Source organism: Callorhinchus milii, unplaced genomic scaffold (assembly GCF_018977255.1).
Source record: "Callorhinchus milii isolate IMCB2004 unplaced genomic scaffold, IMCB_Cmil_1.0 Scaffold10, whole genome shotgun sequence".
In the NCBI taxonomy this organism is placed as follows: domain Eukaryota; kingdom Metazoa; phylum Chordata; class Chondrichthyes; order Chimaeriformes; family Callorhinchidae; genus Callorhinchus; species Callorhinchus milii.
Window position 1 is genome coordinate 5437859 of NW_024704751.1, and position 21689 is coordinate 5459547.

Below are 21689 nucleotides of genomic sequence, written 5' to 3' on the forward strand. Positions count from 1 at the left end.
GGGGTGGGTAAGACAGCAAATGGCCAGTTATAAAGAGAAAACGGATTGGCTGGCAGAACACGACAGCATGTAACAGTGGGATAGTTTCTGGCAGTGTCACACCAAAATAAATCTAACCCTCCTCACTGCACTGTGATTTAGCCCCTGGCTATCTCTTAATTCGTATAAATAGGCACGAGGTACGTGCCTATTGTTCGTGGGACATCGCTGCGCTCACACTAACTGCCGTGTTGACCCACAGCACGTGCGGCCGCCGCACTTAACAGTAATCCCCTGCGAAGCGCTTTGAGACGTTACCCCCCCCCCCACTGCTCTCTCTCCACCTTCAAATCCCGCCTAAAGACCTTCCTTTCTGATCGCGGTTACACTCCCCGCTCCTTCCCCCCACCCGGCTCGTGGTTGGACTCCGCCACTGTAAAGCCCTCCAGGACGCTACCCCGCGTAAAAAGGGCGCTGTAAAAACGTTTGTTGTTGTTGTTATTGTTGAAAGGCGCTGTGCTGAGCCAAACGTAAGGATTATTATTGCACTTCTTGCGCCTCATTGCAAACTGAGTTTCTTGTTTCCTCCACCCACGGAGGCCAGTCGACATATTTTTTGCCGTGTCTGTCCTTTTGCTCCTCCGAGATTCCCAATTCCCCATCCCCTCTAGCCCTCTTCCTTTTCTACGGGTTCGTCGAGTTCTTTGTTAAAAAGTCAGGCTCCGCCACCGTTAAGCGCTCTGAGACGCTATCCTGCGTGGAGGGCGCTATGTAAGTACAAGTTGTTATTGTCGTTGTTGTTAATGCCCCCTCCTCTCTCCTCTGCGCTAACAGCTGCCCCTGGCTTCAACGGTCCAATGGCCTGTTTTTCAGTTGAGTCGGAAAAGACTCCCCATTTACGTGAATCGGATTCCTTATTAAGGAAGTCCATTAAGTTCATGGAAATACTGTGAAATATTCACATTTTCAAGGCTGGGGTGAATAGGTATTTGTTAGATCAGGGTATCAAGGGATATGGGGCAAGGGCAAGTAATTGGAGTTGAGGTACAGATCAGCCATGATTTTATAGAACAACCGAATAGGCTTGAGGGGATGAATGGCCTCCTCCTGCTCCCAAGAAACCCACAATCGCTGCTTTAAGAAAAGTGGATTTCTCCCACGATTTCAAAGAACCTTGCAGCTGTAGTTTGTTTCGTAAAAAGAAATTAGTCTTTAGTGGACGTAACCATATGAAATTTGCTTAAGGCGGATTAATTTCCAATGAAATTCCTCCATAATGAAGATTATGAGCAGCAGAAACTGAATCAAATTAAATTAGACCACGGACGTGCTTTTAGATTCGCTCCGTGAGTCTATATGTGTCAACGGCAAAAAGGTGGCATGAAAATGTGAATTACTTGTTGATTTGTTAAAGGAATCGGGAGGGGAGGTGTGCAGGGAGTTGGATGTTGTTGGGGGTGGGAGGTTAAGAGGGAGAAGTTAGAAGCAGGGCTTGAGAGGGGGTGTGGACCAGGGGGTTTGGGAGGGAGTGGTTCGGAGGGAGGTAGGGGCGGAGGAGGTGTGGAGGGGGTGGTCAGAGATTAGAGGGAGTTGTGAGAGGAACTCATTAGGACCTACGGAAGCCAAATAGAAAAAAAATAGCCGCCGGTAACTGACCTGTAACTTGCGCGACGTTTCATTATGGTATGAAAATCGTTTTAAACGACCCTCTGATTTCACGTTCTCGGGGCTTCAGATATTCCACATTTATTTATTTCTGCCTTGCGACGGGGAAAAAGCATTCCATCGATTTCTCCTCTCTCGTCGCTCACAGAAGGCCAGTTGCCCCGATCGTGTTAAATCGCCTTATTCTCAGCAATTGTAGAATCCGACGTTCCCCTCCCACGACGTCTTATCAGTAATCCTTTCATACTTTCCGTTGCCGTTCGACAGATGGAAATGTGTTCACCGAAGTTCATCAGGATAGTGTCAGGTGTTTGGAGCAGCCCTGATGTTCTGCCCTTAAGTTCGATAGCGCCTTTGTTAAAGTAACGCATTGCATGGGAATGGCTTTGCACAATAGAAATTATATTTGCCCAACGCCTTTCACATCGGGAGGACATCTCAAAGCACTGACTGGACACCCGACCACGCATACAAACGGATACATTTACACAGCCTCTTTCATGTCGGGAGGATGTCAAACGTTGAGCTCTGGGATGCTACCCTGTGTGAGGGGCGTTATATAAATGCAAGTTGAAGAGAGGGTGTGTGTGGGTGGGGTGGCGGTGGGGGTTGTTGGAGGGCGGGTGTGGGAAGGTTGACCAGAAGCACGGTCGGAGAGCCATGGGGAAAGGAGAGACTCCTGGACTGTGGGGCCGTCGATCTCCTAACTTGTGAACGCCTTCTGTGCCCCGCAGTGCTGCAGGAGGCTGTGAGTACTGGAGACCTGGAGTTGGTTCAGCTACTTCTTCGTTACCGTGACTACCAAAGGTCTATCAAGCGCCTGTCGGGCATCCCGTGTCTGCTGGAGAAACTCCGTCAGGTAACCTTCCAAACATCCGTCCGCTCATTGAAGTCCTGTAGGGTAGTGGTTAGCGCGCTCGCCTCGCAAGCGAGAGGGCGCGGGTTCAATTTCCATTCCCGGGCGGGGCAAGACCTCAGGCAAGTTTCCTTACTCCACGCACACGCCTCTGTTTACCTAGCAGTAACTAGGAACCCAGTTGTTAGTCGATTGCCGGATCGCACTCCGGGAATAATTATCTTCCCTCCGCACCCCCCAAAAAAAAATATGGTCACTCAATCCACGACTGTTTGTGGGGCACACTGCTGTGAGCAATTAGCTGCTGCGTTTTGCCCACGAAATAGACAATCCATTTTACAATATGTTCCGTGAAGCGCTTTGAGACGTCTCACCGACGAGATAAGATGCCATATCAAATGCCGAGGGTTAGCATTATTATGATGGATAAACTTGGGGGGATTTTCCAGCAACGCAGGGCTGAGCAGTTAAATCGAGATCCGGGAATTATACGGAAGGGTCGGTGTCAAAGGGTAGGACACAGTGGGTTGGGGGCTGGTGTCACGTGGGTCAGTGCCAGTAATTTGATATGGCGGTGCTGTGGGACTGATGCCAGATGCCAAGCCCACATTAGGGGGTATTGTTACACAAATTCAACTAACTTTCATTTGCTTCCATCAGGCGCAGGACTTTTACGTTGAAATGAAGTGGGAGTTCACCAGCTGGGGTAAGTTTAACCCTCTAGGGAGGGTGGCAGAGTTCGTGAGCGCGCCCGAAATTAAAGACTGCCAAAATTCACCGCTGAATTTTCAGCTTTTAAGAGAGGTATCTGGGAAAGACGGGTTTGCAGGGTTATGGGGAGAAAGCTGGTGATTGGGGTTAGTGAAAGTGACTTGCTCTGTCCAAGAGCCGGCACAGACTCAATGGGCCAAATGGCCTCCTTCTGTGCCGTAACTATGAATCTATGAATCTATGAATCTATGAATCTATGAATCTATGAATCTATGAATCTATGAATCTATGAATTTCAAAGGCGCTGACATTAAATTTCTAAGCAGGTAAAAAAATCGCCTTCTCACCCATTATAACTATATATATATAACTATAAAAATCCTCTACAATCCTCTTGTTATTAGCGGATTTGTTCTGATCCCAGATGATGCTTAATTGTAGTTGGCATAGCAACAATCATGTTAGCTCCACAGAGGAAACATGACTTTGCCTTGTGGCTGCTGCTTTGTAGCAACGCAGTTGGAGAGTTCAGCGCAGTCCCGAAGACTCCCTTGAAAGACAAGGCGATCCGTGATAGCAGTCCAGCCTCCACTTTAAACCGAGAGGACGGGATTAAGATGCCGCTGATGGGCTGTGGGCTGCAGCAGGTGTTGCCTTTGTACCGGAGAGCCGGTACCTCCTTAGCTCTGTGATTTCACTTGGCTCCCAGCCTGTACCTGGCGAGGAGAGATATTCCATCTTGCCATATGCCCGCTGTGCAAAGGCACATTCCGCAGCGCGGGGGTTCAAACACGCACCTGTGACAAACTTCTCATTGGCATTCGCTCTGCTCTGCACTGCCAGAACCTTAGCCCACCCTCCCCCACCCTCCCCCACCCTCCCCCCCCCCCTCCCCCCCCCCCCCCACTTCATGGAATTCTACAGCACACAAGGAGGCCATTCAGCCCATCGTGTCAGTGAAAGAACTATCCAACTGTTCTCACTCCCCCGCTCTTTCCGCAGAGCTTTGCAATTTTTTTCTTTTCAAGTACATATCCAACAGATATGACCCGGAGGCAAGAGTGCTTCCGTCTGAGCATCCAACCCACGACTCAGCTTGCGTAGCCGCCGACAGGTCGCTTTGCGGGCTTTTCCCCCCCATTCCTGACCGGATGCAGTGAGAGAGCCCCCGTCCCCCCCCCCGACCCCCCAAGAGAGACCTGAGTTCCATTGGCACCAACGCAGGTCTTGTCGGTGTGGGTTGACGGGCCAACACTGACAAGACGTGCAAAGCCGACTTGAGGAGTTTCCTTGATCTCCGCTGCGCGTTTTTACCACAATCGCAGCATTTCCCATCGTAGGAATGAGAAACACAAGCTCAGGTGTGCTTCCAATCGACTGCAGCTGTGTTGGTGCTTTTGCTATTCCTGGATACAGTAAGGGGAACGTGTAGAAGGCAAGCTGTTCTGCAATCTACATCAGCCATGGACCCTCCCAGATCTCTTGCCTTAGCTCTGTAAACCAAAGCCCCATCGGCAACACTGTTGTCAGCTCAGTGTTTGCTGGAGCGATGGGGCAAGGCAGATCCTCTCAATCAGGACCTTGGGCTGGGTTAGGAGTGAGAGTTGCAGCACCACCTCGAGGCCACTGTCCACATATCAGCCTGTTCCAGAGACCATGAGAACATAGGAAATGTTAGTAGAAAAGAAGACCAAGGTCCATCCAATTCGCCTTCCGCCTTCCTGGCGGTTGCATGGCACCATTGCAGTGTAAACGCAGGTTTGCTCATTACAAATGCAATTTCAGGTTAACCGTGCGGCTGATTAACAGATTTCTTCCCCCCCCCATTGTTGTCGTTTGACTCCGCACACAGTGCCCTTGGTCTCCAAGATCTGCCCGAGCGACACGTACCGCGTGTGGAAGAGCGGCCAAAATCTGCGAGTGGACACGACGCTCCTCGGCTTCGATCATATGACCTGGCAACGAGGCAGCCGCAGCTTTGTCTTCAAAGGGCAAGGTCAGCTCGGCCGGTCGGGCTGTCAGTTACAGTGTTACTTGGTCTCTCAGTGCTACAGGGTCACGTCTCGGAGCGCTTCGGAGAGGCAGATAATAATGGCAATAATCCTTGCATTGGATTTAGTGCCTTATCACATCGTTAGTAAGATGCTGAGCAGGAGGGTAAGTGCTAAGGGGGTGGTGACATGACAGCATTATATGAGAAGGGACGAGACTGATATGGAAGGGTGGAATAGGTGAGAGGCATTAGGATGGGTGGAGGCTCACGTGGAGTAGAATCGCTGACTAGTTCTGATGAGTTGGGCCGAATGGCTTGTTTCATTGCTCTAGTGGAATCCTGTAGCTCAGTGGTTAGAGCACTCGCCTCGCAAGCGAGAGACCTGGGTTTGATTCCCGGCAGGGCGAAACCTCGGGCAAGTTTTCTTACTCCACACGCCTGATAATAATCCCTCAAGAAGAAAAACAATAATAATTTGGGCACTCAATCCACGACTGTTTGTGGGACACTGCTGTGCGCAATTGTCTGCCGCGTTTCGCCCACAAAATGTGCGGTCAAATCTAGAAGACTTGAAAAGCGCTATATCAAATACAAGGATTATTATAATTATATTATAGAATCTGCGCAATTCTAGGTCAGCGTTGTAAGGAGAGAAGGCTGAAAAAATACTTGACGTAGTGAGTTAGTAAATTTTAATGCAATGAGTAATGCAGCTGGCGATTACAGTGCTTTAAAGAATTGAATCAATTTATGATCAGATTCCCCACCCACCAAAAAAAAATCACACCTTCGCTTGTCTATAACTATGAATTTCTACTTTGACTGATTTCGATACATAGTTAATTTGTAGGTTTTAATGAATAATGAATTAAAGCACTGGCAACGTTTAATGGACAAAGTCTGTTGAACGCGAGATATAAACTGGGGAGTTAGTGGCTATAATTAAATAGGAAATTAATGGCCAACAAATCAATTATGTGAGTTGTGTTATTATGAACCTGAATATCCCCAGTTTCTATTAAGGATGTTAATCTTCTCAACCCTAGACTTGTTTCTTGGTTCCTTTCCATGACTATGTTTCACTATTATAGTCTGGCCCACAAAATATACAGTCAATTCACTTACAGTATATTCTGTGAAGCGCTTTGCGACGTCTTGAAGACGCGATAAGGGGCTATATCAAATGCAAGTATTATTATTATTATATGATCAGTATTATTATTATAACTTACCTCTTTTGTCCAGTGTTTCTCATAGTTGAGAAGCTATTTTTGTCCTAAATCTTAAACCGACGTCTGCAATTACACTGACGCGACAAAGGGATCAAACAAAACAATCGATTCCGCAGGGGGAGTAAACGTGGAATAATAGACCCAGTCGAGCTAATTAACATGGATATTTCACTGAAGCTGTTTTGATGGCATCTGAGAATCCATTCGGATTTCGCCATCTGTTCACGCTTTAAACACCGGGGTGCAATTATGTTAAGTCACTACATCAGATCTGACGAGGATAAGCAGCGTGGATTCAATTACTGGACCGATGGAGCTTGTGTTGTTGAAACAAAACGATGACGTGAGTCCCTGGGTTGACTCCCTGATGTCTCCAAAGGCTTGGCTTGTTTAGGAGTATAAATACCGGTGCAGCATGGACAGTCAGGCCAAGCGGTCTGTTTGGGTGCTGCATTGTAATTCTGTGTAATTCACGGCAAAGGTATCTCTGTGAGTAAATGCATTGCATTGCATTGATTGCCTTTTAGACCAAGAAGCCCAAGGTGCCAACCCAAGTCGTTTCTACGACGATGGCTACATTTTGGAGACAAAGTTATCATAATAATCCTTGCGTTTGACACAGCGCCTTATCGCGCCTTCGAGACGACTCAAAGCGCTTCACAGGATATACTGTGAAGTGAATTTACCTGTGTATTTTGTGGGCGAAACTTTGTGTTTCCCTGTCCGCAAGCGCTGAGATATTGCGTGACAGATACCAGCCCCCGACCCCCACCACCACCACCCCCCTCTCTTTTGATAACGGACTTGTGTTGTGACCATTTTTCATACAACTGTAAATGTCAGCAGCCCATGTTACTTGGTAGGGTGGGGTAGTGGGGGAGAGAGAGGGGGGAAGGTGAAAAGGATGAAAAGGTTATATGACCATTGGGGGGAATGTTGGGAGGATGTCTCAAAGTGCTTCACACGACTGCGACTTTGCTAGTAATCGCCCCAAGCCAAGGTTTGAGTGCTGTGTTGGTTCAGGCAAACAGAAAACACAGTGAAGCCCTCAAGTCAGCTGTTAGTTGGCCGACCGAAATAGGTAATGTTCAGTGGGGGCGAGAGGTTTGGGGCGATTGTTCTCATTACATTCTCTAAAGCTGCCGCAAATCGATGTGTTTAGATAAATGGTTTATTGGAGTCATTTGTTATCGAGAAATTGATTGAAATAACAATGCTTGAGCAGAGAAGAATGGGTTGCCTACTTTCGTCCCTTTAATTAATTGGATTTACTCCCGGTGTAATTGAATTTACACAGCCGTGATGCCACGTGCTTTATTTATTGTTTGCCGAGCACACCCAAGTCAAAGGCACAGGATTTGCTCCTTCAAGAAAGATTTTAGCCGGTGGAACAAAGCGACAAGCTGCCAGACATTCACCTGCAAACCCACAGCCCACTACACCTCAGAGTAAAATCCTATGAAGCGCTTTGAGACATCCCGATGCCACAACATGGCGCTGTACCAAATGCAAGGAAAAGCAACTCGCGGTAGCAATTTTCTGTTTAATTCCGGGGTTGCAAAGTGCTATTTCACGCCGCTAAATATTCATGAGCTTATTTTAATCAAGCTCACAGTGAGCTTTTATACTAGTGTGGTAGAATTATGGTGGGCTTTAGATATTAATATTGACTCAGAGTGAAAACCTATTTCTGGGTGAATGAAGAGGATCAAGTCTTATGTTTAGGACATGACTGAAGCGTTCTTGAAAAACCCTTCATATACAACACTTGCTCAGCCACCTTGAATGGCCAAGGTAGATAGAACCACTTCAATTCGAATCAAATCCTGGAGACATTGCAATGTCTCCCTCTACTCAGAAATCCATTTAAAAGGCAGATAAACGACTCTTAACGAAACAAATGTCCCAAAGCCCAGGCTTTGGGACATTCTCCCGACGTAAAGCGCTCCAGGACGCTACCCGCATGAAGGGATCTATATAAATGGAATTTGCTGTTGCTGCTGTTGTTCTTGACGTGAAAGGCGCTGTACAGAAGTAAATTTGCTGCTGTTGTTGAATGTAGTAAAATGCAATGAATTTGTGTTGCCGTAGACAACAGCGCCGTTGTGATGGAGATCGATCACGATCGGCAGACGGTTTACACGGAAACTCTGTCGCTGGCCAATTATGACCACGACTTGCTACTGACCACAGTCCAGCCCTCGGAGGAGCAGGTGGCAACCCGCCTCACCACCCCAGTAGTCACCACCCAACTAGATACCAAGAACATCTCCTTCGAAAGGTAACAAGCTACAGTGCGTGCAATCTGAGCGACTAGCAAACAGGCTCCTATTCACTGCTACGTATAGAGAGGCGTGTGGAGTGAGGAAACTTACCTAAGGTTTCGCCCTGCCCGGGAATCAAACCCAGTTCCTCTCGCTTGCGAGGTGAACACTCTAACCAATGGATTAGAGATTTTTTTTTACCTGTAACTGGTTAACGTTTCTAGGCTTTTAGCTTCAGTCCACTTTGGTCTTAAAACTTAAATTGGCATAGTGTTGTTAAAGGCAAATCTTTTAATCAATCTTAATTCAGAAAACCTTTTTTTCCTCCCTCTCGGCAGTTACTAAAAAGAACCAGAATTTTAATCCGCAGAAATAAATTCCATAGGGCTTTAATCTGAATTATTGGACGGGAGAGCTAAGTGTTTTTTTTTATTTTAAAAACCTGATGTTTCTCTGATTGTTTTCCCTCCAACAGAAATAAATCTGGAATCCTGGGCTGGAGGAGCGAGAAGACTGAGATGATTAATGGCTACGAGTCCAAGGTACCAGCATGATAATAATCCTTATAATAATCCTTGCATTTGACACATCAGTACCTTATCACATTAACAACCACCAGTGACATCCTGGTCCTCGATATGAGAGGTTCTGTAGCAACGCAAGGATTATTCTTAGAATTATTATTATTTTATTATTATTATTTTCTTCCGTTGCCTGCAAGTTCTGTGCGGATTCCAATGCGAAGGAGAAAAACAAAGTTGTCCGCTCTTACTTTTTCCAGGTGTACGGAGCCTCAAATGTGGAGCTGGTTACTAGGACAAGAACAGAGCACCTGTCAGACCAGAACAAGAGCAAAACCAAAGGTAACTAAACCAAGTGCGTTTCTTCTAAAGGAACTTGGGAACATAACAAACTCCCGAAAAGGAATTAAATCCAAATCGGTTGCCTTCGCCAGCGCGGATGGCTTTGCTGGGTCATATAATTTATCAGACACACAAAGCGAAAAACCGAACCGACTCACATACTCGTTGCTATTCTAATCCCTGATGTGAATTTAATGGACCAGATCAGGCATGATGTTGCTTCACGGTCCGCTTAGACCCTGACAAGCGTCGTTCTGAAGGCAACTGCGTGAGATGTGGGTTGTCCGTGTGAGTACACTGCAGCTCGGCTGATGTGAGCGTGGCTCCGAAGAGATTCTCTTTCCAATGGCGACTCTGACAAGACGTGACTGAGTGTCTGGCAGATGGTGCATTTTGTCAGTCAGATGCGCTCAGGCTAAACAAAGTTGATGGAAGTACTGCATAATATTTAGGAGTGCGGCTGTGGGGTGGTGGGGGGGGTGCGGTGGGAGGGGGTAGTGAGAAAGACCCACATGTTACTTCTGCAAGAACCGTTACCGATGTGAAAATGCAATAGGGTGACGGCTGATAATTGCAGAAAGCACAATGATAATCCTGGCTGTAAAGTGCAGGGACTTAGTATGTTGTAGGTGAACAATCGGGCGGAATCAACGACACAGTAAGACAAGGCTGCGAAGTGCTTTGAGATAGTTTGACAATATGATAAGGCGCTATGTGAAATGCAAGGATTATTTCATGTACTATCATCGTACTATTCTTCAGACCGAGCTGGCCTGGGGGGGTGAGGGGGAGGGGAGGGAATGGTAAATTTGTATTGATCAGGTCAGAAACTTAAAAGGGAGAAATTCCTGGAGTGCTAATGGAGGCTGAGTGATGGACTAAGGCGTGTGTGTGTGTGTGTGTATGATTGATTGTGTGTGTGTGTCTGTGTGTGTCTTCATGTGTGTATTTCTTTGTGTGTCTGTTTGTGTGTGCGACGGAGTAATTGAGACTCTGCAGGCATCTGAAGTCTAGCTCAGGTGCGGATTTCATAAATCCAAATCCCATTAACACTATTCCAATTAATCCTAATGCCTTTAATTCCAATCCCATTGATCCCAATCCCGTTTATCTCAGTGATAATGAGAACAATCGTACAATTTCGTGGATCACTGTTGCTTTACATATGTAGCACTATACATTTTTTTTTAACGCGTAGAGAAAAAGGCGTGCAGGAGTTCTCTCTGTGCGAAATCCACACCGTTTGTCCTTGCACTTCATAAAGTAAAAGGGTCTCAAAGCACTTCACAGGTAATTGTTGTCAAGGGGTTAGTGACTGTATTTTTAGGTAGCCAATTTGCACAGAGCAATGCCCTCCGCAGCTAGCCACGAAAGGAAGGAACAATTTCTCTTGTGAATCAGGAACGTTTATTGGAGTCACCGAAGTAGTCTTGATATCCGTGGGAACCCACAGCAACAAAAGTCACCTCTTGTCTTTTGCAGGCTGTAAGACTCCTCTCCAGTCTTTCCTGGGCATTGCAGAGCAACACGTAGGACCGCACAATGGGGTCAGTACGAGGAGACTTGCGCCACGATGTATGCTTCAGAAATCGCATGAGTTTGTAACGTGCATTTTCGCTCGGAGACACTACCCTGCGCGGAGAACGAATGCACAAATTGCCGTTGTCGCACGACCCAAAATTGCACAGAGTCGTAGCCTCAGAGTTCAAGAGTCGCGGGCAAAATTCTTATGTTCGTTTTCATTTGGAACCCGCGTCTTTACTTAAAACTGCTGAAAGCCAGCAACCAAACTGAACCCGGATTAAAGAATCGATTACGTCACACCCTTCAATTTCTCTCAGCGTCTCTAGACGCTGGCTGAGAACCACCGTCGTTTAAGACGTCACACTCACGCAAAGCGATCCCCTTTTCTTCTCCAGGCCTTCATCACACAAACGTTCAGCAATACCAACCCGACGTCCATCACCCCGGAGGAGTACTTCAACGCCAACTTTGAGCTGGGAAACCGAGACATCGGACGTCCCATGGAGCTCACCACAAAAACACAGAAGTAAGTCACTTATGCGCTCGATAGAGCACGTCGTTGAGACGTCTCAGAGCGCTTCACAGGCTATACCGTCAAGTGGATCGACTGGGGGTTTTGTGGGCAAAACGCGGCAGCCGATTGCGCACAGCAGTGTCTCCCACTCACTATGGTGATGTTCTGATCGAGAGAACACCCTGTTCATCACGAGCCTCGTTCCATTAAAAGGGACTTCGACAGCGCCAGTGGAAGAGAAGATTGAGATAGTAAAGTGTCTGTGCTTTTTCTCCTTGTTTCCCTCAAGATTCAAAGCAAAGCTTTGGCTGTGTGAAGATCACCCGTTGTCTCTCTCCGAGCAGGTAGCTCCTATCATTGACCTCATGGCAATAAGCAACGCACTGTTTGCTAAACTTAGGGACTTCATCACTCTTCGGCTGCCACCAGGGTTCCCGGTCAAAATAGGTAAGCACCAAAAGTTCTCTGACCGGACACCATGTTTTGACCCACGAAATGACACCTTGACTCAGCCCATAAAAAATACTTTGCCTTCAACCTTAATTGGCTGAACAGTTCGAAGAGGAACTGGATAAAAGGGGAGAAGAGCAAGCAATTGCGACTGAGTTGAAGGCTCCCGTGGAGGATCAAATGGGCCAAGTGACCTCCTTTATGAGCTCCAATTTCCATGATTTCTACACTCAGAAATAAAAGCATCTTGCTTTGCTCTGACTTCTCCATGAGCACACGGTGACTTATCAGCTGTGTGTGAATACTCCTATGTATCTCTGATTTTAAATGCAGGTACAAGGGGGTGGGGGATGGTAATCATAATAATCCTTGCATCAGATAATTTCTTGGGGAGGACAAGTTTGCAGGGCCTATGGGGAGAGTGCGGGAGAGTGGAATTGATTTGGACAGCTCTTTTCAAAGAGCCAGCACAGACACGATGGGCCGAATGGCCTCTTTCAGTGCTGTATAATTCCATGGATTCTGTGATATATAGCACCTTATCACGTCTTCGAGACGTCTCGAAGTGCTTCGCAGAATATACCGTAAAGTGGATTGACTGTACGTTTCGTGCTGATGTTCTGGAGGGACGATGAGATCAGATGGACGGAAGAGCCTTCTTCATCCAGGCCAATCTTGCGGCCTCTGTAGAGTTTTCTAATCCGCGGCGATCGGGAGTGACTCACGTTTCGCTGCTCTCTGCAGAAATTCCAATCTTCCACATCCTGAACGCTCGTATCACCTTCGGGAACCTAAACGGCTGCGACGAGTCCGTGAGCTCCATTCGGAGCAGCCCAAACAGTGAGACGCCTTCGCCCAGCAGCGACACGTCGAGTATCAGCAGCTCCAGCTCCATGAGTAGGTGTCGAAGCCGCCTCCGCCCGTCTCACACACACGAGAGAGAGAGAAAGAGAGAGAGAAGGGAATAAGAAGGGTGTGGGAGGAGAGTGAGGGGGGAGTGTTGCGGGGGCTGGTTTGCAGTACAAATACGGCTACTGAGGCCGAATGACCTGTTTCCGTGACGTACTGTGCTCCCTACACCCTGAGTGTGTAAATTTCACAGGATACCCTCACACTCTGCCATTGTTCAGCCCTCCCCGACGTTACCCCACGTGAAGGGCCTGATATAAACGCAAGTTGTTGTTGTTGTAAAGTGTAGTGATTGTGTCGTTCTGCGGGCGGAAGCGGCAGCTAATTTGCGTACAGCAGCGTCCCAAAGAGAGCCATGAATTGAATGCCCAGTCGGTCGGCGGTGGTGGTGTGGTGGGGGTTGGGGGAGTGGGGGGTAGGGGGAGAATTGTTGGCGGAGGGATTGAGGGAGAGAGTTCCAGAGTTTCGGAGCGTCGTGGTTGAAGGCACGGGAGGTGAACTGAACTCGGTTGGTTTTACTTACCAGCTTCGTGCCGTGGCTGTGACATGGACCCGATGCTGTTCGAGATGCCCAGAGGTTACACCGTTGTTGGCGGTAACAGAGATTCCCTGAGGGAGGAGGATGATGACTTGCTGCAGTTTGCCATCCAGCAGAGCCTGCTGGAAGCCGGAACAGAGTACGATCAGGTGGGAGAGCCCTGGGAATCTGCTTCCACCACCCTTTCAGGCAGCGCATTCCAGATCGTAACAACTCGTTGTGTTGAAAAAAATAACAATTGTTTCATCTCTTCATCTCCTCTCTGGTTCTTTTGCCAATTATCTTAAATCGGAGTCCTCTGGTTACCGACCCACCCACCAGTGGAAACAGTTACTCCGCATTTACTCCCATCAAAACCACTCATACCTTTGAACACCTCGCTTAAATCTCTCCTTAAGCTTCGGTGCTCTAAGGAGAACAATCCCTGTTTCTTTAGTCTGCACACGACTGAAGTCCCTCATCCCTGGTATCATTCTGATAAATCTCCTTCGCACCCTCTCCAAGGCCTTGATGTCCTTCCTGAAGTGTGGTGCCCAGAATTGGACACAATACTCCAGCCGAGGCCAAACCAGTGGGTTATAAAGGTTTAGCACAACTTGGTTGGTGTTATCCTCTATAATAATAGTATTAAAATAATAATAATAATGCTTGCATTTGATATAGCGCCTTATCAAGTTTTTTGAGACGTCTCAAAGCGCTTCACAGAATATACTGTAAAGTGAATTGACTGAACATTTTGTGGTCGAAAGGCGGCAGCCAATTGCTATGACTCTATTTATATCCTAACTTTCTTCATTTGCCTTCTCTTTGACTTCTCTCCCTCTCTGTCTCGCTCAGGTGACTATCTGGGAAGCACTGACAAACAGCAAGCCAGGAACACACCCTATGACTTGTGAAGCAAGGAAAGGAGAAAGGTACTGCACAGGACACAGGGAATGAATCACTCACTCACTCCCTCGCTTGGCGCATTGAACACCCAATTCCTGTGATAAAAATTTCGCAGCGCGTTGATTTACAGACACTTTGTCCTTCTGCTTTGGTGAACGCGTTGCAGCCCTCTGTTTTTTGTTTTCCTCGGGCAATTCGAAATGTACTATCTGAAATAATTTCAGGTGAATTGCAAAGCCTCGGGCGCTGCTGACAAAAAGCAGCACAATTCTGTTCCGAGCAGTTACAGATTTGTCTCAGATAAATCCAAACACTCTGCCGGTCCGCAGCTCCTATTAAATCTTCAATACCTGCTCTAAAATCTATTCTCAGCTGCACCAAGACTGTAGATAGAACAACAGGACACGGGTTTAGAGTTTGCAATGGGGCAATTTCAGGAAGTTTTTCTTTACCTAGGGGGTAATTAACAGCTGGTTCGAGATATGAGGACCCATTGAAAATAAACGACAGCTGGATGCTGCGAAGGGGGAGATGATAGGACTTATCAAAAGCACTAATTAAATTTAAAAATCATATCAAAACGCTATGTAAACGGAAGTTGTTGTAGGAAGGGTGATCTGGAAGGATGGGCGAAAGGGCTTTCTTGATCCGAGCTGATCTTCTGATCTGTCAGTGGGGGCTTTGAACAGCCTCAAATCATATTGCCCCGAGGTTCAGCATCCGGCCCCCACACAAACGGAAGATTCGAAACGTGTTTTTCTTTTTGCTCCGTTTCGTGTGTTGTCTTTGGACTTGCTCTCTTCCTTCACACAGTCGTCAGAGAGTGCAAGAGAGAGAAAAAGAGAGAGAGAGAGAGAGAGAGATAGAGAGGGGGTGGGGGGCATTGGCTCAAGAAGTAAATTTGAGGAAACCTCAGGGAATGATGTTTTACTGCAACCCGGGACGTTACACAGTGTGTCCCGATTTATGTCTGTTGTTGCCTCCCTAGGGCTTTGCTGTTGACCATTTACACCCATAACCTCTCGCAGATTAACCCTTTGAGGGCTGAAGGACTTGTGTGGGTGTGTGTGTGCGCGCGCGTGTGTATGTGGTTTTTTTCCCCCCACCGTGGCCAAATTTCAGAGAAGCACCAGTTTCGAAATCACGCACTTCCTCCACCACCCCCCCCACACGCGTGCCGTCTCGTCCCCCCACTTCTCCACCACTATCACCCCTCCTCCCCCTCTCCCCACCACCCCATCCCCACACGCACATGTACACTCTGTAACACGTTCAAGATCTGAATGTGCCACGGAGTTGCTTTGAGTAAGTGGAGAATTCTAATCCTGTGTCAGTTTTGGACTCGTTGAAGGAGCGAACCTGAGGGTCTCTAAGGGTTAAGAGCGTCTAAACAACGACAGCCTCCCCGAATTCCTTATTCGGGTTTGAATAAAGTATCTCTGGTTGTCACATGGTCAATGACTGTAAAGGGTTTTTAATTTGAGGCACTGATTGTATAAACCTGGGAGTTTTTAATGGTTTTCGCTCCCCAGCCAATTGAGGCTCTGCTGATCTGCTCCAATCCTAAAATCAATTAGGCTTTGGCGATGATGAATTATTTATTTCGGGCCATTTTCCCTTGTAAAAACGCACTCGAAATCATTGAACGCGTACGGCTGGGAAGCGGTCTCCGTTTAGCCATCGTGTCTCTTTCCCCTCTCCCCGCCCGTTCCCACACCATCACCATCCAATTGGAGCTGTCTACCCTAATCCCATTCCCCATTCACTCCGGAGTAAATCCCGCAAAGCGCTTTGAGATGTCCTACCAATGCGAAAGGCGATGTACCAACTGCAAGGGTTATTATATGTCAAGGTTTCTATTTGTTACAGGATTACGATATGTTAAGGCCCCCTTTTAACGAGAAGTCTGAATAAATACGAGCAGTGCAAGCTGAATTATTCATTGAGACGATTGACATTTTTCCCCTAGAAAGGGACAGATAAAAGTGGAGGGGAGCGTTCTCCGAGAGAGCCTGGCGGAGCTGAATGTAAATAAAAGATGTGTGGTAAAGCTTCAGCTCACTTTATTACAGCAAGCAAGAGCGCACGAGGTGACATCGCTTGGAGGGATAACAACGTGGTGACTATCAACGGGGTTGGCAAGATAGTGAAGAGCTTTATAAAGGCTGCTCACAGGATCTGTGCAAGAGAGGGCAGAGCCATTGTGTCGGAGCCAGAGAAAAACATCTACCTCTCTTGTCTCTTGGGTGTTTTTTTTAAATATAGGAAGATCCCAGATCCAGGGCATTGCCTGCCAGAATCATCGAGTCAGCCACTTTTTTTCTAGCCTGTCTTCGTTGATTAAATGCTGAGCCAGCGTTTCCAATGCGAGACTGGTTTCATTCTCGATCCAGCCGTGTTTTTTTTTTAGTTGCTCGACTAAAAAAACTCCACACGAGCCCTCCTCCCCTGCTAATCCCCCCCTCTCTCCCGTACCCTCCCTCTAATTACCTTTCCTCCCTCCTCAATGTTCAACATCAAATTTCCTCTTGAACGCGTTAATGCTTTCTGCTTCAACCCTGGCTGTAAGTTCCACGTTCTCGCCGCCTTCTGCATCGAGCAGTTTCTTTTAAACTCCCTCTTTTAAAAGTAATAGTGATAATCCTCGAATTTGCCATCGCACAATTCACGTCAGGAGGACATCTCAAAGTGCTTCACAGGATACACTGTAAAGTGCTCGCGTTTTATAGGCAAACGCAGCCGCCAATTTGCACAGAATACACAGTCACTCTGCTTTACAGTGTATCCTGTGAAGCGCTTTGAGACGTCTCAACGACGTGATAAGGCGCTGTATCGAATGCAAGGATTATTACTATTATTATATCAGTTGCAGGAAGGATCATGCAACACCAGAATCAGGTGCAAAACTAGTGCAAGAATTCTCCATCACTTTCAGTGTATCCTGAGGTCCATTTCACGTGTTCTATTCTCTGTAGTTTTTTTTTTCTGTGAATAATTCACCTGTCCCATTGTCAGTTTTAATTTTATTTTTCTCTCTCTATTTGCCCCCCCCCCTCCCAAAAAAAAAAAATACAAATTCTGGGATTCTTCTACTTTTTTTGGAAAAAAAACTCTATATAAATTAATATTTATATATGGTAAAAACATGTTTGTTTTTCAGAAGATAAAAAATAAAAGTCCTTCTGTACTCAAAGGGCTGAAGGTAAGAATTGGAGGACACCGACACTTCCCTGACTTTGAAATGATTTCTCTCCTCTCTCTCTCGCTCTCTCTCTGTCTCTCGCTCACTCTCTCTCGGCCAATGGTGCTGTTATTCCCGATACGGTAATATCATTGATGTTTCTTTACGGAGGGAGCAGTGCATTGTCAGAACAAGTGAGGAACAGTGTAAAATGGGTGGTCTCAAGGCAGAGATATGTTGGGTTGTGGAAAGCCCAGCCTAGTAACGTTGGCTGAGGCAGAATCCATTGTGTGGGTTTCAAGAGGGAAATAGACAGTAGATGAGAGATAATAATGGTTATAAGCCTTACTAATAATACTTATGTCTTCGAGATGTCTTGAAACACTTCGCAGCAAATGCTATAAATTAAATTGACTGTACATTTTGTGGGAGAGATAGAGACTGTGATGAGGAATTGGGAATGCGAGCTAGTGTGGACTCGATGGGCCGAATGGCCTCCCTCTGCACTGTTAATTTCTGCAGCTCTAAGGCCGGTGTTGGGTGCAGGAGCAAGACTGATGTTACTCCTATCGAGGTCAATCACAGCACTGGGTTTACGGTCTCTCTCTGCTCTGTCTTCGTTGGGTTTAAGGTGGATTCGAACCGGCGACTCTAACCGTTTTCTCTTGTTTCTTTTCGTTGGGTTCAAATTCTTAAACTCGGTCTCAAAGCCGGGTTTCCGCGCACGCTTCGAAAATTGAGACCGGGCTTAAGGATTTTCCACAATTCTGCATGGTCAGAAGTTTTAAGACAAAATGGCCTTCGGGGTGAAGACTAGGTAACATTTTTAGATCTTTGGCCTTTAGCTTTTAGTAATAGATTGAATTGTCTCTCTACGATAATGTTTAACAGGTGATAATCCGATTGACCCCATCACTCGCATCGGTCAATGGGCACCGGCCTGCTTCTTGCTCCCAACCCCTCCCACCCCCACCCCACCCTGCTCGCCCCACCACCTATCTGCCCCCACTCTTACGAACTGCATCCTAGAGTCCCTCCTAATCACTCCCTCCCTCTCTCGCTTTGTACAAGGTCTGTTCTCAAGACCTACCTCTTTGACTGTTCTTTCGGGCACATTTCCCCTCTCCCCACCACCCCCGACTCCCACCCCCAGCGCAGATGCCCAGTCAGTACTGTTAACCTTGGGACGTCCTCCCAACGTGAAAGTGGCTGCGTATATGTATCTTTGTGTTGTATTGCGATGAGGTGAATCCATTGGCTGTGGTTAACTCAATGAACACTGGGTAAGTGACAAGAACAAACCATCCTTTTGATACATAATCTATCAACTTTTCTCATCATTAATGACTGGTGGTTAAAACCGATTGAGTTGGAGAGGTCCCAGGTGCGAACATCATCACATGGCATTCAAATTTCTCACTCCGAGAGCGAGTTGGGGAGCTATGTTGAGAGTTGGGACTTTGGGAGACCGTCAAAGTAACACAGGAGCATCTGATCTTGACACCTGGATTGTTTGATAATAATAATAATCCTTGCATTTGATATAACGCCTTATACAACATTGTTGAGACGCCTCAAAGCACTTCACAGGATATACTGTAAAAAGTGAATTGGCTGTATATTTTGTGAGCGAAATGCGTCAGCCATTTCAAGCGTGAATTGAGTGACCTAATTTGTTTTAAAAGGGATTATTATCCCCAGGAAAGTGATTCGACAATCAACTAACAACTGGGGTTCCTATTTACTGCTAGGTAAACAGAGGCATGTGGAGTAAGGAAACTTGCCCAAGGTTTTGCCCCGCCCGGGGATCAAATCCAGGTCCTCTCACTTGCGAGGCGAGTGCTCTAACCGCTGAGCTACAGGATTTCTTGATCCGGTCAATGGGAGTCAAACTGGGAAAATATTCCACATTTCCGTACCGTCTATTCCCAAAACACAGACCTCGTCTCTTCCAGTAATTCCATTGCGTTGGACTTATTATTGTGGACATAGTTATATCATGAAAAGGGCATTTCCTGTGTTACTGTCAGGCTGTTTCCTCCCACATGAAAGAGTTGGGGACTGAAAGAAAAGTTACCGAGCCGACAGCTGATGCTTTCACTCAGCCGAGGAAATATCGTTGATCTCTGACGCTTGTAAAAAACATTTCTCTTAATTTTTTTGCACTTGTCACTGCCGTGTCAGAGTATTATGTTTCGAAGGAGGTGCTTCCAAACGAGGACAAGACCAACTTATTTTTATTATTATAGCAAGTTATTCCTATTTTCAGAGAACCAGCAGAACTGTAATAATAATAATAATAATAATCCTTGTGTTTGATATAGCGCATTTTCACATCGTTGAGATGTCTCAAAGCGCTTCACAGAATACAGTGGAAGGTGAATTGACTGTATTTGTGGGGACGGGATTATTATTATTATTATTATTATTAAGCACTGGCACCGTCAGCTCGTTGTGGCATTGGCTCTAACAATGTCCATTGGCTCTTTCAGGACCCCAAAGCACAACATCCTGAGCCGGCCCAGCCCCCGGCACATTCCCAACAGGCAGCTATACTCCAGCTATGACGAGCAGCTGAGACTGGCCATGGAGCTCTCTGCCAAGGAGCAGACGGAGATGGAGAAGCGGAAAAGACAAGAGGAGGAAGAACTGGAACGCATTATTCAACTTTCACTCACTGAGAAATAAGGTCACCCACCTGCTGCTTGACTGCTCTTTCTATCTTGCCCCCTCGCCCTTCATCATGTCTCTTCCCCCGCACCCCACCTCCCCACCTCAAACCCCTCCACGCCACCTCCCACCTCTCACCTCTCTCTTTCTCTCTCTCGCTCTCACATGCACACTCGAGCGTGTTTCTTTTTAAAAAAATAACGGGGAATCAAAAGGCAATATTGCAATGTTATCGGCTCGTGCATTAACCACAGTATGGTTAACAGCAGATTGACTGACTGTCTGACTGATAGCTGAGCATCAAAGATGTACGCAGGAAATTGGCTGTGAAAAGACCTCACACTTTATCCTACTGTCTTGGGCCTGGTTATTGAGAAAGCCAGTGCCAACTAAGAGATTGTATTGGTCCCAGTGCTGGATTGGCAGAGGCTGAACAGACTGCATTTAGTCTGATATCCAAATTCAACCTGCATTGGGTAACTAGACATTGGCATTGTTGGTTAGAAATCCCGCCTGGCGATTAGATTCACAACAACTTGCATTTATGTAGAGCCCTCCCTTCACTCGGAGTAACGTGAAAGAGATTTACTGATGTCTCAGAGCATTTCGGAACGAGCCTCCGGAAATTGGCCAAGTTCTTAACTTAAATGCAACTTTCATTTTGAATCCCTTTTTACGTCAGTTCCTTACAGATTCAAGATAATCGGCAAGAGAACGAGAGAGGATATGAGTAGAATTTTTTTTTTACACGGAGAGTTGTAACGGGCTGGAATGCACTGCTTGAAAGGGTGGTGGAAAGAGATTGGATAACAACTTTCAAAAGGGAATTAAACAGGTACTTGAAGGGGAAAATTTTGCAAGGATATGGGGAAAGAGCGGGAGAGTGGGGCTGATTTTCCAAACAGCCGGCACAGGCACAATGGGCCGAATGGCCTCCTTCTGTGCTGTAATATTCTATGATTCTATAAGTTTGTGCACAGAAAAACAGTTTCCAAGTTAAGACTGGCCAAACTATTGGTCAATTTCTGGATGTTCTCTGAGATGTTCCGAGTTTGATCTGAGTGGAATTTCTCCCCATGTTATATGAAGGCCTTAAATTGTCCTTTCATTTGCAAGACTCGGGCTCAAATCCAGTCGATTTAGAGAGCATTGAAAGTTACCAATTCCTTCGGAGAACTGGATAAATTCCACCCGGTCCTGGCTTTGAGACCTTTTGTCTTTAAAATTTACGATTGTGCCAAATTTTGGAAAAGTCTTGAATTTGAATCGCATCGTTTTTCAGAGAAGGATTTCGCGGTTCTCGAAAAAGAAAGGGGCAGCGAAAAGCTGATTTCCAAATTGAGCTTAAATTTAAGACACTGTCCACAATTCAGCACGACAGCCATCATAATCCCAAACATTCGACCCAGCGCCTTTCACGTCAGGGTAACGGAGGAGGACATCTCGAAGCAC

General features: G+C 46.6%; 1 protein-coding gene across 1 annotated transcript in view; it reads left to right on the forward strand.

The window, feature by feature from the left end:
- Window positions 1-21018, forward strand: part of ankrd13b (ankyrin repeat domain 13B) — a 73507-nt gene extending 52489 nt beyond the window's left edge. Inside the window, exons 3-16 of the mRNA XM_007900766.2 lie at window positions 2379-2503; window positions 3161-3206; window positions 5064-5207; window positions 8528-8717; window positions 9176-9242; window positions 9482-9563; window positions 11046-11110; window positions 11483-11613; window positions 11891-12048; window positions 12796-12948; window positions 13487-13647; window positions 14336-14412; window positions 20060-20256; window positions 20920-21018. Of these exons, the coding sequence (XP_007898957.1) occupies window positions 2379-2503; window positions 3161-3206; window positions 5064-5207; window positions 8528-8717; window positions 9176-9242; window positions 9482-9563; window positions 11046-11110; window positions 11483-11613; window positions 11891-12048; window positions 12796-12948; window positions 13487-13647; window positions 14336-14412; window positions 20060-20255 (1595 nt within the window). The 3' untranslated portion in view covers window position 20256; window positions 20920-21018. The remainder of the gene's footprint in view (window positions 1-2378; window positions 2504-3160; window positions 3207-5063; window positions 5208-8527; window positions 8718-9175; window positions 9243-9481; window positions 9564-11045; window positions 11111-11482; window positions 11614-11890; window positions 12049-12795; window positions 12949-13486; window positions 13648-14335; window positions 14413-20059; window positions 20257-20919) is intronic.
- The last annotated feature ends 671 nt before the right edge of the window (window positions 21019-21689 follow it).